Source organism: Stegastes partitus, unplaced genomic scaffold, assembly GCF_000690725.1.
Source record: "Stegastes partitus isolate 25-593 unplaced genomic scaffold, Stegastes_partitus-1.0.2 Scaffold290, whole genome shotgun sequence".
NCBI lineage: Eukaryota > Metazoa > Chordata > Actinopteri > Pomacentridae > Stegastes > Stegastes partitus.
This window is the reverse complement of record NW_007578021.1, coordinates 276,031-292,567: the sequence shown is the minus strand read 5'-3', so window position 1 is coordinate 292,567 and position 16,537 is coordinate 276,031. Positions and strand designations below refer to the sequence as shown.

Below are 16,537 nucleotides of genomic sequence, written 5' to 3'. Positions count from 1 at the left end.
ACATGTATTTTTTAAAAAGGCTGTGAATTTGGTGACATTTCCATGTAAAATTATCGCTCGAGGACAAAGTTAGAAGTGATAGAAAGGCCTCACCTCACACACTCATTGACGTGTAAGTCACTACCTGTGTTGTTTATCTCCTCACTGTAAATCACAAAATCACCCACTATACCCTATGTGGTGCACTATATAGGGTGTTAGCCAATTTGTAGCGCTGTCCGAATGATAAGCTACGAATGTTACACCGTATATAGTGCACTCAAAATATCCCACATTGTCAAGTAGTGTACAGCTGATGGTCACTAACTGAGCAATATGGACCATCATGCATTGTGTGAAAGGAAATGCAAACTAGACTAGCAAGAGTGCGAAAACTTGTCCTTAAAACGTAAGTAATTTCCCGTTTATGTTTTGTTGAATTTTATTTTACCCGTTTCTTAGCTATGCAATAAACTGCTGCTACGGCACAAATTGCAGCTAGCAAGCGAGCGACGTAATTAATAGCTTGATCTATTGTCCGAAATATTACTTTGCAGAGCTGCTCCCTACATAGTTCACTATACATAGTGAGTAGGAAGTAGGGCAGGGGTGTCCAATCCTGGTCCTCGAGGGCCACAGTCTTGCATGTTTTAGATGTCTCCCTCTTCCAACACACCTGATTCAAATCATCAGCATCATTATCAGGCTTCTGTAGAGCTTGATGATGAGCTGATCATTTGAATCAGGTGTGTTGGAAGAAGGAAACATCTAAAACATGCAGGACTGTGGCCCTCGAGGACCAGGATTGGACACCCCTGAAGTAGGGAGTAAGAAGTTGCATTTAAAGCTACAAACCCTGAAGGAACATGGCATGTGACCCCACATTTGGCCTCATTCTCCATCCATCCATATCTATACACCGCCTTATCCTCACGAGAGTCTATCCCAGCTGACTTAGGGTGAAGGCAGGGGACACCCTGGACAGGTCACCAGTCTATCACAGGGCTACACTTAGAGACAGACAACCAAGCACACTCACATTCACACCTACGGACAATTTAGAATCACCAATTAACCTCAACATGTTTTTGGACTGTGGGAGGAAGCCGGAGAACCTGGAGAGAACCCACGCTGCACGGGGAGAACATACAAACTCCACGCAGAAAGATCCGTCCGGCGACCTTCTAGCTGTGAGGCAACGGTGCTAACCACCTCACCACCTTGCAGCCCTGGCCTCATTCTCTTTTCTCAGAAATGAGTGACTTGAGTTTTGAATTGTATGATATAAATATATGATGGGCCTAACTATCTAAACTGAGTGACATGTTCAACCCAAGACAGTGCCTCTTTTCTGGCTGCACTATGCCATCATATGAATATAATCCAGATGTCTCAGTGCATCATTTCTCACACGTCTCCAAAATACAGGCTGACACACAGTAATTGGTATCTTTGGAAACTCTGGGATCTCCACTAGAATTTAAATACACTTCTGTGGGTTTGAGCGACGCTTCGCTGCACAGCCTGAAGTTAGATGGACACACTGAAACTCTGAGTCCTGTTGCTTTTTAATTTTACATTATTGCACCAATAATGGACAAATTTTTTAGAAACTGGCCCCATCTGGATGGCTGAATATTTTATTTCATAGAACATTTTTTCTTGAAGAGTGCCCATGTCTTCATGTTTCACAGCATTAATCCTGTTGTGCTGATCACACAGCATCACAGATGACCTTCAGCTTTTCAGTGTCTTTCACTGCTGCTCTGCTGCTCCAACAGAAAAGCTGCATTTTTTAAAAAAATATTTGCAAGTTCAACATTTGCATACAATCTAGTATTTAATCAGATCTTTGTTGCTCAATTAAGCAGCCCTTCATAAATCCACTTTGTAAGCAAATGACTTTACACGAGTCATAAATTCAATAAAAACCCATGATTTGCTTCTTTCTTTGCAGCCAGCTTAAATATTTAATAGCAGCTATTTGTTTCAGTGTTGCAGTCCTGCGTTTCCATTTAGAACCAAACTCGTCAATTAATCCTCAACATATGGTTCAAGCTGTAGGGACAATCAAGCTGTGAGTGACTGATGTTTTCTTGTAGGCAGCGGTGCCAAGATCTGACAGATGCTTTCAGGATTTAAAGCCTATCTTCGGCCGTTTTGCGCGATATAGCCACGCTGCAGCGGATGGTGTCATGTGTATGATTTAGAAGCAAACCGCAGCGTAGTTAATCAGAGAGTTAAAGCTTCCACTAACACGAATTTGCATTTCTCTTAGGTGGATAAATCATCTGCAATGTTTGAGCCCGAAACACCTTATTTCCATCTGGAAGCCTGGTCGTTGCCCAGCTGCTTCATGTAGCATGATTAGACCTTTTCTCAGGACTGTGGGTGAACACTTGGACGTCCTTCACTTTCCTGGTAGTTTTGCTGCAGCTGTTGAGACAAAAACAACATCACATTGCTTGATGAAACTGATTTAAAGGTCCCATATTCTGCAGATTTATAGCAAATGAATTAAAGTCTTGTATGTCCCTAGAATGTGTCTTTCAATTTTTCAGCTTAAAATACTGCGAAGATGTTTCATTTCAACTCTCTCTGCATCTGTGATTGACAGTGTGGAGTGTTACAGTTAATCACATACCATCACAGATCTGAATGCGTAAAAAAAAAAAGGCTTGCTATTGCTGCTAACCTTCTCTCTGAACCATCGTTTCACATGGAAATATCACAGAATTGATTTTTATTTGTTGTGACTTGAGTATGCTGAGTTTGTTGAACAATGTTTTGATAAAATTAGAAGTGTAGCAGCTTGGAAATGGTTCTAGTTAACATGTAGTGTTAATGAGCTGAGTTTCTGTCACTATCTCATATTTGTTCAAACAACTGAAACATAAAAAAAATGGGATGTAAATGATAAAAGCTTTACTGGGTATTCATATGTGAAAATACAGTTTATGTGAGCACAGAGAGCAGGAGAGAAACAAACAGGTGGCACAGTTTAGAATGCACGGAAGAAAAACAGTCCACAACCCACACAATATTTGATTAACTGATCTTGTTTGTTTCAAATCAATCTGAAAGTTTCTGCCGAGCTCTGCCCTGTTGACATACGATCAACACTAACGGTATCTTGAGCCACTTTGGCTGCACAATGTGCTGATGCTTTGGTTTTTTCTATTACCTGTTGCCATCAAAAATCAAAGTAACCCACCAGCTGCTGGGCATACATGAAGACTCTTGTGTTCACTCTTGCAGTCAATCAGCTTCCCCTCCGTCAGGTCGCTGTCGATGACCTTCTGTCCTTTTTTTTTTTCATGTCCGTATACCTGCATGCTGTTTGTAATCAGCTGGAGAAACAAATTCCTGACCTCGCCGTTGCACCAAAAACCCATCTCTTCTCTCAGACTCTCCAGCGTGCGTCTCTTTTCTAAGCAGCGTCCTCCGTACCAGCCACAACACAACCTCCTCGACCCCAATCAGTCACGAGTCGACTCTCACTCGGAGGATTTCAAAAGCTCTCCACGCTTCTTCTCACGCTGCTTTTTTCACAGTCCTCATCCTTGTTGACCTGCCGGCTGTGTTTGGCTCAACCAAGCCACCAGCTTCTCCTCATTCCAGCGGTGCAGACCTTGAGATCTGAGAATTTAAAAGAATATTGTGTCTTTCTAAGCAGGCTGCCTGTGTTCATCAGGTTTTCACTGCGAGCGCGTCGGCTCCCTCCCGTTCTCGCTTTCTAAGAGGTGAAATGATCTCCTCTTCTCATTTTACGTCTCAGGCTGACAGATTTTACTTTGACTGACCTGAATGTGAATCTGAAGCCTCACGTGTGAGCAGAGCTTCTGTGTTTAGAGCAGCTGAAGTGTGCAGAAGACATGTTGTCTGTGAAACACAGGAGGGAAGGAGCCTGGAAGAGCAGATTAAAGTAGGAACTGTGAAAGAGTTTTCTTACCTTTAACAACGAGAAGGGAAACCCTGGCAGCTGTAATGTTACTGGTTGGTCCTTTAGATTGTGTCTTTGTAGTGGATAAAGGAAGGCAGACTTTGTAGAGCTGAAGTCAGGGGAAATTCACTGATATGCCCCAAATTCTTGTGCATCTCAAAAAAAAATCAAACATCATGAGGAAGTTATGTTTTTGTAATTTAATTTAAAAAGGTATCTTATACATAAGATGAACTATTTCCTTTTTATTTTGCTCTAATGAGGATGATCATGGCTTATAGGTTACAAAAATCAGATCAATCTAATCCATCCATTATCTATACACCGCTTTATCCTCACTAGGGTCGTGGGGGGCTGGAGTCTATCTCAGCTGACTCAGGGTGAAGGCAGGGGACACCCTGGACAGGTCACCAGTCTATCACAGGGCTACACTTAGAGACAGACAACCAAGCACACTCACATTCACACCTACGGACAATTTAGAATCACCAATTAACCTCAACATGTTTTTGGACTGTGTGGGAGGAAGCCGGAGAACCTGGAGAGAACCCACACTGCACGGGGAGAACATGCAAACTCCACGCAGAAAGATTCCGGTGCCCCCACTGGGACGCGAACCAGCAACCTTCTAGCTGCGAGGCAACAGTGTTAACCAACTGCACCACCCTGCAGCCAATCTAATCCATCAAATCAAAAAACATTATAATACAGAAATGTGCTCCTTAGGTTTTTTTTTTGTATGACAGGAAGCCACGTCTTTCTCCTTCATTCTTTTGTATTGCTCATGCTCACACATGATCCCTGTTGTCTCGACTCAACACGATATACTTTGTCGTCCCTGTGGAGACTTGGACTCATCTCAGATTCAAGTGTTGCACACCTCTGTTGCAAATCACAACCATATATTACACAGTTGCACATATTGCCTGTAAGCACTGATATGAACACCGTTAGGATGTTGCACAGCCTCGGTGCATGTTGGTAAATTTTTAATTGAGCTCAAGACTTCAGACTTATCCATTTAAACTGGTCTTTGTCCCACCTCCCATGATTTAGGTTTTTAATCAGTACGTTCTTATTGCTTTTAATGTGACTATTTATGTTTGTCGTGGATCTACTGTTGCTTCGTTTCATGGTTTCTCTCTTTATTGTTTTTATGGTCTCGTGTTGATTTCCTTTGTGAAGCTCTTTGTGACTTCTTGCTGTGAAGACTGTTATAGAAACAAACCTTGCTTACGAGGCACAAAGGAGTGTTGCAGATACTCTAATTTGCTGTCGTCTGTGTAAAAATGTTTTTTGTTTCAGAAGAACATCATGCTTGCAGCTTGTGAACATTTAGAATTAAACAAACGCCTACTTTTTTGCATATGTGTGTCTATTAGTTGTGACCTCTTCATTTGTTTTTTCTCTTGTTACTACATACATTTGTCCATTTTTGTGAGGAAAATCTGAAGCTTTTTAGCCAAACTTTGTGCTGCTTTAGAGTTTTTCTGCTTTCCTCTATTTTATTTGGGGTTCAGGTTTTCTCTTTTTACATCTTTTCAGTTCTAACTTCAGCTCAGGCACTTGTAACTGCACTGTCTTGAGACAGTCTGTTCTGTCTGAGGACGGTCTCCCTCCAGCTGGTTAAACCTTTGTCCCACTTTAACAAGATCTCTGCTCTGTTCTTCCTCCTCTCTCAAGCAGAGTCTGCACAGCTCGGCCTCAGAACAAGTGGCCGAGTGCTGCAGCAGCTGCAGGTGATTCCTCCTAATAAGCAACAATCACGTTTTTAATCATTCACAAAGCTTCTTTTTAAACTAGTGTGTTAGCTTAAACTGAAGAATATGTCACTCAGTGGGCAGGAGTTACTTTAAAAACTGTTGCTTATTCATATCACTCTCTCACAGGTGGTCCAGAGCGACGAGGACCTAAATCACACTGAAAAAGGAGAACTGTTGGACTACCTTAAATGAATTGCTTTAATTGGTAACACACAATTTAATTAAGTTCGTTCAAATCAAATGTGAGATTTCTCTCAAATAAGCAGCAAAATCCGCTTTCTCATTTTTTCAATTCAGGTGTTTGTTTTGCTCCCCAAAAATGGTCATTGGATTTCTGGTTCCTGCGTCTGCAACAGAAAAATAACTAAAGAAGCGTGGATGACAGATGCATAGTGCTAATGGCTATTTTTTTGCACTTTTGCCCAAATTAGAAGACCAGGTGAAAGGGACAGAATGTAATTTCAAGCTATAAACTGCCATCAACAAAGCAGAAAGATAAATGAGATTAATTTGAAACTGTATTTAACTTCAACTGCAGCCCAAACACTCTCTTTACATCACGTTTTACTGCAACACTCCACTTAAGCTGGAGTGTAATATCTCTCATGATGCCCTCCAGCTTAAAGGGTAAAATTTCAATTAGTCCAATATTGGCTTTATGAGCCAAGTATTGCGCTAATAATAGCTAATGCCTGCAAGCTTCAGCTGCACTCGGTGTTTTGCACTAATTAGCAAACGGCAGCATGCTAACGTCTTAAAATAACACAGCGAGCATTATAGCTGCTGAACATCAGCACGTTACCGGCAGTGTGCTACAGAGACTTTACTATTCAGCTCAAAGCACCACTTTACTGCTGAAGTGTCACCGGGCAGCTAGTGTGGCTGTAAACACAGAAAACACACATGGATCACACATAAACAACAACACACATGACCACATGGACACAGGATTTGGCACATTTGTGAGAAATGTAATGTGTGATGATATGTTAAAATCACATCATCAACACGCACTTTGTGTGTGAGAAATGTGGTTTGGGAACATTTGTAGTGTACGCTTAGTGCACAAGTTGTTGAGAAATGAAATAATGGAAAATATTCATCTCATAAAAATACAGTCATTTTCCATAGATGAGATTATTGTGTATTTTTGGGGCTTTTTAATGTTTAATAAAGGAAATTAACATCTATAAAGATAGATAGATAGATAGATAGATAGATAGATAGATAGATAGATAGATAGATAGATAGATGGATGGATAGATAGATAGATTACCAATGCTTATATATATTGAGATGCACACTAATGAAAACACATTCATTTAATCTTTTTGTTTTGAACACTTCTTTAAAATACAAGTTATCTCTCATTTGACAAATAAATTAATGCAAAATTACAGAACCAATACTTCTTATCATCTGTTTTCCTGTTTGTCAAAGAAAAGTGTCAGATTATTTAAATTTAAAAGTGCATTCCAACATTTTTTTTATGTAGAAAAATTATTTTTAAAAAAACATTTCATGCTTATTGACATTTCCAGATTTTTAATGTTATTTAACTTTATATGTGTAAATTCAAAGTTGTTGTTTTTTTAATGGTGTTGATGGTTTTTTATGTATTTAACTGGAAATTACGGTTGCATCTATGAAATAAAAAAGGACATTTTCTGTATACACACGTATTTTAACAGCCTTTTATGTTTAAAAAATGGAAGTAGTTGTTTGTGGTCGTTTTATTTGTTTTGTAACTTAATTTAAACTTAAAAAAAATACTGAAAAAAATGTAAAATTCAAAGGACAAATTCAGTAAAACTGCAGATTTGTTTTTATATGTATGTATGAAGCTCATGTAAGTTCACATGTGAAACTCGTGAGATTTCATTTCAGTTCTGTGTATATTCAGTTTTCTAGTATTTATGGGAAAGCTGCGTCTCTGAGTTGTAGCCCAGGCTTCCTTTAACGTGTCACGATTCTACAAAGTTAAAACACTCTGAGCATTGGCAGTATCACTGTCTGTCCCCGTTGGTGACATTAAAGGGCGGTTCTCCGCTCCACACATTCTTTAAAGATCTGAGCAGCAAAAACACTGGTATCCAAGGAAACTCTGTTTTCCTTCTCATCCTTTCACTTGTGATTGCACACGTTCTTGAGCGATCATGTCAGTAGATGGTGATTTGCTCTGAGTGTCGACGCCCCTGACAAAGGCCTCAGTGTGTCCTAAAAACTGGCTTCCTTTTTGCCTGTTTTCCACTGATCACTGAATCCTTTCTTTCTTTCTGTCTCTCTGTGGGTTAAACATGTTCAGTGGATATGTGGCAGCATTTCACCGCCCTGCTCCGGTCGCAAACAAACCTCGTGTTTCTCCACACCTGTTACCATCGGCTATTTTGGTGTTTTGGACATATCTGTGTTGCTCTATAAATATTCTCGGGGTGTCTTACTCTCACGCTGACAGGGAACTTATCTTGCAGGAAAGTGTGATTATTTTTTTTCCCACTAACCCCACAATGCTTCTCCTCCAGTCTGTCCACCTTATTTGTTGCGACAGCTTGAAGCTCTTCTTGTGAAATAAGAAATCGGACCAATTCTCAGAGCAGCGTAAGCCGCCCGGAGACAAGTAAGCTATTGTTAAAAGGATTTGGCTCCTTCTGAGGCTGTTCTCTCCCTCCGCCAAGACCGCCGTTCGGAAATCACGGCCTTTTGTCACCAAAATAGTTCTCAAAGTGGATGAATTAGAGATTATTAGTGGGGAGGGGGGGGAGAAAATGGAGGAAAGTGCAGAGTTTAGTTCCTCAAATAGAAAGGCTTAGGGTTTAATCTGAGAGCTAAACCACTTTAAAACATGTAGGATAAAGATTTTATGAATATGAAAAAACGTTATTAGAGGACAAAGCGTACTTGGGGGCAGTTTTTAGGTTTCAAAACTGAATCTTGTCACTTGGTTGAGGTGACTGATGGGGAGTTAACGCTACACCACTGCCCTCTGCTGGGTGGAACAACAGCAAGTGTGTGATTTTCCTGATTTTAGTGACCAAAAAAAGCATTTTAAAGGAAGCATATGCACATCTGAGAAGTGGATTCATTAAATTATTAAATGTCCCTTCATCTTCTGTCTTGTAAACATGAGTTTAGATCGTATGAAATGCACTTTAAATCTGGTTTTCTTTGCCGTTAGATACCTAAAACTGCAAGTAAATCACAGACATCAGCTCTAATTGCTTTGTGGGATGCTGTTCATCTGAAAATTTAACCACTGACTGAAATCAAGTGTACAGATTTCCCAGTTGTGATGGGCTTAATTAGACCGAGCGGCTCTCTGGAGGGAGTTTGAGCTGTTTAAATAAAGAAGGAGCTCCAAGGTTGAGGTTCGGTTTCTTCGTCACCTGTATTTCGTGTTAAATCCCCCCCCTCCCTTATTTCCAGCCTCTTTCAGTATTATCACTCTTTATTTGAGCACCTGCCTCCCTCTTGTCCTGACCTTAGCTGCCGTGTCCGGGAGGGTTGATGCTGATTGGCACCCGGCCTCCCGACTCCTCCCCCCCTCCAGCTGTACCGCAGTGCAGCTCGACCTGCCAGGCCCCCGCAAGGTTAACGCCGCTCCAGGGCCTCAAAGTCACCGGGCGCTCTGACAAACCAACACAGAAGCCAAACATCTTTTTTTTTTTTCCCTCTCCCACCAGCACAGACCTCATCTTCCACAGTTAATTCGCGAATAATAGAGAGAGCGTTGTTGACTGTGGTTTTAATCCTGGCTCGTGCAGTCTGTCAGGGTTTTAGGGTAAAAATTCCAAGAATTATATCATGTACAGTCGTCCTCAAGTGTGTTCATATCCTTCCATTAAAGAAAAATTCACAATCGTCACTCAAATAACTAGAAACTGAAAAAAGTAATAATAAATAAAAATTTGCTAAATTATAATTTAGTGAAATAAGACATTGCTTTGGAATTGTGGTTGAAAAGAATAATTTAAAAAAACTAAACTGTCCCAGACAAATTAGAGCACTTTGCTGATGAGCAGTGAAATCAGAACACCTGTCAACAGGTGCAGAAGTCTGACTGAGAGTTACAGATAACACCTGATAGCAGTGATTGGCTCAAAGGGTTGTTCAACAAAATGTTAGTTTACGGGTCCCATCATGCTTGTTTGCATGTTATTTTTTATATTTCTGTTGAACCACAATTCAAAAGCAACATCATGATGTTCATTACATTTTTATTTATTATTACTTTTGTCAATTTCAACGTATTTCAGTGTTTTTTTCCTTCTTCAATGGGAGGCTATGAATACATTTGAGGACGACTGTACATTGATCTTCGGCAGGTTGGAGCTTTTATTTTGATAAATGAGTCAATCCTTTCTTGGATTAATTTACAGAAATGGGATATACATATGAGACTTTGTGGTCAATCTGTAATGCCGAGCAGTGATCGACCTTTTTCAACTGATTGAAGTGGTTCAAGGAAAACACTTGACTGCACATAATTTATTTTATCTAGCTATTGGGCACTTCCTTAAATAATTAGCACATTTTCTCATAAAAAATAACTCAAAACAGTATTTATTTCTGGAAACAACTCGAGTTAGAAGCCCAGAGATCAGCTTGTTTTTGTGTTACACTTTAAAATACGCTTTACATACATCCAGTTCATGTAGTTTGTCAAAGAAATCAATGCAGCTTTCATGTACGCTCAAACATTTTCTCTGTGGTTCTCGGCATGTAGCTACGCATAGCATCACCAGAAATGCTTAAAAACAAAACGCAATATCATCCACTGACAAACTGCCGCTGTAGAAAAAAATACACAAACATAAAGAAATATTTTAAATTTGAAGAGATACATCAAAAATATCTACATTCTGACCACGAGGCCCAACGGCAGCAGCCAGAAGAGGAAGTAAAAACTACAAAAAGGTGCTTTAAAGGTCCCATGAAATGAGAAACAGCTCTTCATTAATGTACTTCTTGCATCAGTCGCTTTCCTCCTCCAACATTAATTACCTGTTTTAATGAAACCTCCCACCCACAAGGACGCGTTGGTCCTGCAGCTAAAGTTACATTTTAAAGGGGATCTTTATGGGAAATGTAGGTGGAGTTCATTTTTGTCTGTAGCATGAAAAAATACAATTAATCTATGTCAGGAAACAGTGCTTTGATTGATTTTGTGCCGATACTGTGAAAAAGTGCAGCTTAGGTTTGGTGTCTGTGGATCTCATCTGGAGCTCACGATCTTCGTCGTTCTTGCGTTGATGAAATCAGATTTCTTGTATCCGCCCTGAAAAGAGAAGCAAGTGTTCGTTACAGACTGGGCTTTTGTGTTGCAGAAGAACACATTTGAAGCTTTGGTGCCCCCTAGTAGGAAGGTCTGAAAACACACAGAGGCAGACGTCAGATATCAGCAGCTACAAGTGGATTAACTGGAAAAGTCCAGCTTGTGAATGTGTTAATGTAGAAGGAGTCCAGCCACATGTGCTTCATATCACCACATCAAACATCCACCTAAATAACAGAAGACTGATTAGCTTTCTTCATGAATGGAATTCTTTAGGATACTAATTGTCCAAACTAAACATAAGATGCACTCTGCACCAGTGTATCGATGTCCGTTATACAGAAATGAGCTTCATCTAAATGAAGGAACCGACGAATAAGAAGAAGCTGATTCTGTACCTGAACTAAATCCTCTGACCAGAACTATCTGCGCCGTGACGCAAAAGCTAAAAATGTTTATTAAAGCTTGAAATGCAGGTCTCATAAATAATTCAGACCTAAAACATCAAAGCGATCCGGCTTCAAAAACCAACATAAAAAGGGACCGTAAATAGGTAACATCCAGTTTGGGTGAACTTCAGGTGAACAAGAAACTTCCCATCAAGCATGTGTTTCCACTCAGACAAGCACACGACTACTGGCTCATGAACTGGTCTGACGTGTGCTGAAACCACTGGAACCATCTCACAAACAATCAGACTTTAGACACCATTGTCATGTGTTAAAATGATGTAATCTGTGTATGTGGAAAAGCCTCATCAGGTAAATAAACATTTATCTCTTTTTATCTTTATGGAATTTCTCTGTAAGGGAACAATAAAGTATTATTATTATTATTATTATCTCATTTATAGGAATGTCCATGACTTTGCTCAGCAGCTAGTTATTTGTGATGCTGATTAAACAGTAAAGCTGGAGATTATTTACAGTGATCCTTTCCCCCTCGTTTTAACCTTATTCCCTTATAGGTGACATCGTTTTTATGGCGACTTCATGAGAGATTGTTGTCTTCTTGCTGCTGAGTTCATCATTAATGTGACACCAGAGAGTTTACTATCAGCGTATAAATCACAGAAACACATTGTGGTTCATTTTCTGCCTCACACACTTTCTACTGCTGTTGTTATTGTCACGTTGATGCAAACAGACATTTCCACCTGAACAAAGCTTCACATGAAAACTACATTTAGTCAGATTGTCTTTCTTTCAGCACATCAATGGACTTTGTTACACAATCAGTCAGTGTCCCCGTCTTATTATTCACTTTAGTATAATTTTAAGACTTCTTACGAACAAACAGCGCTGACATTGTCCTCTTCAACATTAACAAGATTATACTCATTAATATAGATTAAAACAATATGTATCTTTATTATTCTGTATATGTTTTTTTTTAACTATATTGAACTAAACTGTCTCCACTTTCTACACGTCCTGTGTTTTATGACCATGTAGGTTGTTGTACATATCGTATTTTATTTCTTTTTTGATTGTTTTTGGATGCCTAACAATAACCGCCGAAGTAAGTGCAGATAAAAATCAGCCTTTGACTAACACGGGTACATTTACATTCATCTGAATGTTAGTTAGACCTGTCCAGGGTGTCCCCCTTCGCCATAAGTCAGTTGGGATAGACTCCAGCCCCCCCATGACCCTAGTGAGGATTAAGCGGTGTACAGATAATGGATGGATGAATGTTGGTTAACCCTCTAAAACTGAAACCCCCCTGGCATGAACAGCATGTTGTCTGACAAAAATCGCCAAAACTACACCATTTATCAAAGACAGAAACTGTAAAAACAGGAAAAATTGTCGAATTTTAAACTTTCTTTCAGTCTTTGAAGCAATCGTATGTGAAGTTGGTAAAAAGAAATTTACCAAATCGTGCCTCAAAAGGGTCGTACTTTATTAAAGTCACGTCTTATTAAAAGAGTCACTAAAAACAGTTTGTGCAATCTGAATTCTGTGAAAAATCATGATGACATTTCATGAAACATGATGCAATTTGCAGTCTGTGTTTAAACAGAGCAGAGTGGAGACAAATATTTAGTACAGAGAGATCACTTTTTTTTTCCAGTATTGGAAAAGTGGACACTTAAAAAAGTTAAACATGTTGGTTGCAAGTTTTTTCCATTTTTCTAAAACAATTAATCAAACAATTCTTTCCCCTTTTTTAATGGTTTATGGCAAGATAACTTTTTCTGACTTCTCTCTACTCCCAGTCATGGTTGTGCTCATTCCACAGAGGTGCAGGATTTTATATTGCTGTGAAAAATGAGCCCACGGTGGGTAAAAATGTGACAGCAGGTCAGAGGGTTTATGTACATTGTCTCTCAAATAATTCAATTCAACTGAGCTGCCAGGACCAGTGCAGACAGTTTTCCCTGCAGTGTCTGAAAGCGAAACACGAGCACGCATTTGTTGACAGCCGATACACAGATGACTGACAAATACAGCGTCAGTATCCTTAAAGAACCTGGTGATATGATGTAATGGGATGTGTTCAGGAGCTCACCTTCTTCAGGGCTCCGTGGAGATCAGTGTGTTTCCACATCGCCTGCAGCAGGATGCATGCTGCCTGACCCGCTCGGCTCGGCCCGCAACTAGGAGACACAAAGGTCGAGTTAAGGTCACGGTTTTACAGCATCTCAGCTCTTCTGTTCTTGATACATGAAGTAAAACTTGCTTGTAATAATTTAGGTTTTGCTAAAGTCAGAGGAAGCACTTTTACTTCACTAGTTTGTAGAAGAATCTGTGCAATATCGTTATTTTCTCAATTTAGAAAAGTCCATGCAGTATTTATATATGATTATTTGAGTGACATCAGTGTTTTCCACACATAAAAATATCTGAACTATCTAAATTTCTTTATAAATATAGAATAATTCTGTGCAACATTAATTATTCCCTGCTCAATATTAATATTTCCCTGTGCAATATGTTCAACCACTTCCTTTTTTACTTAATCCTATTGTTATATTGTATGGGATTACACTGTATACCTACCTGTATCTTATCTTGTCTCATCTCATCTCATCTCATCTGATCCTATCTTATGCTATCTCATCTTATCCTAACTTATCCTATCCTAACATATCCTAACTTATCTTATCCGAACTTATCTAATCCTATCCTAACATATCCTAATTTGTCTTATCCTAACTTGTCCAAACTTATCTTATTCTATCTTATCCTATCCTAACATATTCTAACTTATCTAATCCTATCTTATCCTAACTTATCCTCACTTCTCCTAACTTATCTTATTCTAACTTATCCTAAATGTTCTTATCCTAAATTGCCCTAACTTATCCTATCTTATCTTGTCTTAACTTATCCTATTTTATCTCATTTCATTTTATCTTATTTTATCTTACCTTATCCTATCTTATCTTATCTCATCTGATCTTATTTTATCTCATAATATCCTATCTTGTCTATTTTTTTTCTCTTCTTATATTTTATCTTGTCTTATATATTATGTTGTCACTTTTATATAACTATAGTGCCTAAATATAGTTCAGTAAATATATATAATGATAAATACAAAGTTGCTTCAAAGGTAGCTAGCAACATATTTAGGGACGTTAGATATTTCACAGAGTACAGATGCTCTGTTTTGAGCATATTCATTAGCGGTTACATTATTAGACAACTGCTCATCATCAAACATGAAATTAATAATGCGTATATGTGAACATTTCCTGAGCAGCGATAACGTGAGCGCAGACCGACCCGTTGTCCGAGTTGCTGATGCCGATGATCCTCGGGAGGCCCCCGTGGTTGACGATGGCCCTGACGTTCTTCATGTCGCTCTGACTCAGGTTGATGAGGATCTGACACAGAGAAGTCGTCACCTCGCCGGGCAGCTTTTTGTCGTCTTTGGGCAGCATCCCCACCACCTCCGGCAGCACCTGGTTCACTTCAGGAGGAAGAATGCTCGATTCAATGCATGGAGTTTTAAGCTTGTCAAACTGGAAGTACAGCTTGTGGCCAAAATGTGCAAATGCTTGGTGGAGGATAACATAATAGGCTATTATTCAAAATGTCAAAGGATGTCAACTCTAAATGTGAAATTACCAATAGCAGGGTGCAGCTCCTGGTAGCGAGAGAGGTTTCTTATTAGAGATATGGCTGTTCTCTTCACATCACTCTCTCCCTCCTCTAAAATCTTCTTAATATGCTGAAGACCATTTTCCCGCTGAACAATGGTGAAGGCGATGGCTTCGGTCATCTAACAGGAAACAGAAAATCTATTAAATATGTGTGCATGGTGACAGCTATGCTTTCTGATGCTAACCAGGACTGAAAGGATAAGGATCAGCAGAACAAACGTGCTTGTTTCTAATCTTGAAATCAGTTTCTCTGGTGAATACCGGTACATAGTGTCAAAGAAATACTAACTCTGGTCTTTGAAATAAATATGAAAACAGAGAAAAAGACAAAAATTCAGAGATGACAATTTCAGTTGTTCAACCCTCTGAACCACAAAACCTGCAGATTTGAAAGGCAAGATATCTTTATCATCAGATGTTCAGTTTTCCCTAAACTAATCATCTGTTTCCATGGAAAAACTTAATCAATTTAAAACTTAAAATCATGATATTTATTCGTCATGTCTGATTTTTTTTTAAAAATATGAGAAAAATGAAACATTTGCTCTCATCAGATTCTGCAAAAAACACATGATTCTGCGTTCCCCTGTGCAACTGTGAAGCCATTAGTGACTCAGCTGCAACCAACAGTCACATGACAAGAATTGTACAGTTTTTTTTTTGGCTGAATTGTTTTGTGTTTACACAGAGCAGATAGGAGGCAAGAGTGGAAAGAGATTAGAAATGTAAGCAGTAAAATATCTACAGCAGCTGTGAGGAAACAGTCTCATTACACCATCTTGTTGTTGTGCTTCTATTTACTACTTGTCATGATGACTAATGAACCGGATGGATTAACTTGGTTTTAATGTGATAATTACAGCATCAGCCAGAAATCGACACTAACATGATCTAAGTTATAAAACTCGTCTGTCCCACGACTAAATACGTATCTATTAAGGTGTAAATAAACAGTCAGTATACGCATCTATAACACCTTTGTGCTGAGCTGCTTCTTTTCTTCTTCCACAGTGAACCTATGAAAGTGTCAAACAGAGCTTCTTACCTCTTGGTTCCCGGCCGTGATGTTCTGCAGCGCCCCGATGGCGGCCTCCTGGGTGAAGTGACGCATGCTGCAGGCCACCAGTGACAGATACATGCGGATGGTGATGGGGCTCCACAGCCACTCGATGCCGTGAGGGTTGGCCTTCTCCTCCAGCAGGGGGCGCTGGCGCTCCAGGTGCTGAGAGGAGAAGAGAGGCAGCTGCTTGACTGTGTTCATAACTTTCTGTGAGGACATTTGAAGTTTACTTCGACTGACTGAGGATCCATTTTCTGCATCAACATACTGTGAATTCAACCTTCTGACATTTTGTTGGTGAAGAAAGGCCAGAGGTTAATTGGTGATTCTAAATTGTCCGTAGGTGTGAATGTGAGTGTGCTTGGTTGTCTGTCTCTAAGTGTAGCCCTGTGATAGACTGGTGACC

At 39.5% G+C, this 16,537-nt stretch overlaps 1 protein-coding gene across 1 annotated transcript in view; it reads right to left on the bottom strand.

The window, feature by feature from the left end:
- Positions 1 to 10,228: 10,228 nt before the first annotated feature.
- The window catches only part of pkp2 (plakophilin 2), an 18,629-nt gene continuing 12,320 nt past the window's right edge, over positions 10,229 to 16,537 (bottom strand). The window contains exons 9-13 of the mRNA XM_008282933.1: positions 16,117 to 16,293; positions 15,037 to 15,190; positions 14,692 to 14,878; positions 13,472 to 13,559; positions 10,229 to 10,960 (exon numbers count right to left, since the gene is read on the bottom strand). Coding sequence (XP_008281155.1) covers positions 10,898 to 10,960; positions 13,472 to 13,559; positions 14,692 to 14,878; positions 15,037 to 15,190; positions 16,117 to 16,293 — 669 coding nt within the window. The 3' untranslated portion in view covers positions 10,229 to 10,897. The remainder of the gene's footprint in view (positions 10,961 to 13,471; positions 13,560 to 14,691; positions 14,879 to 15,036; positions 15,191 to 16,116; positions 16,294 to 16,537) is intronic.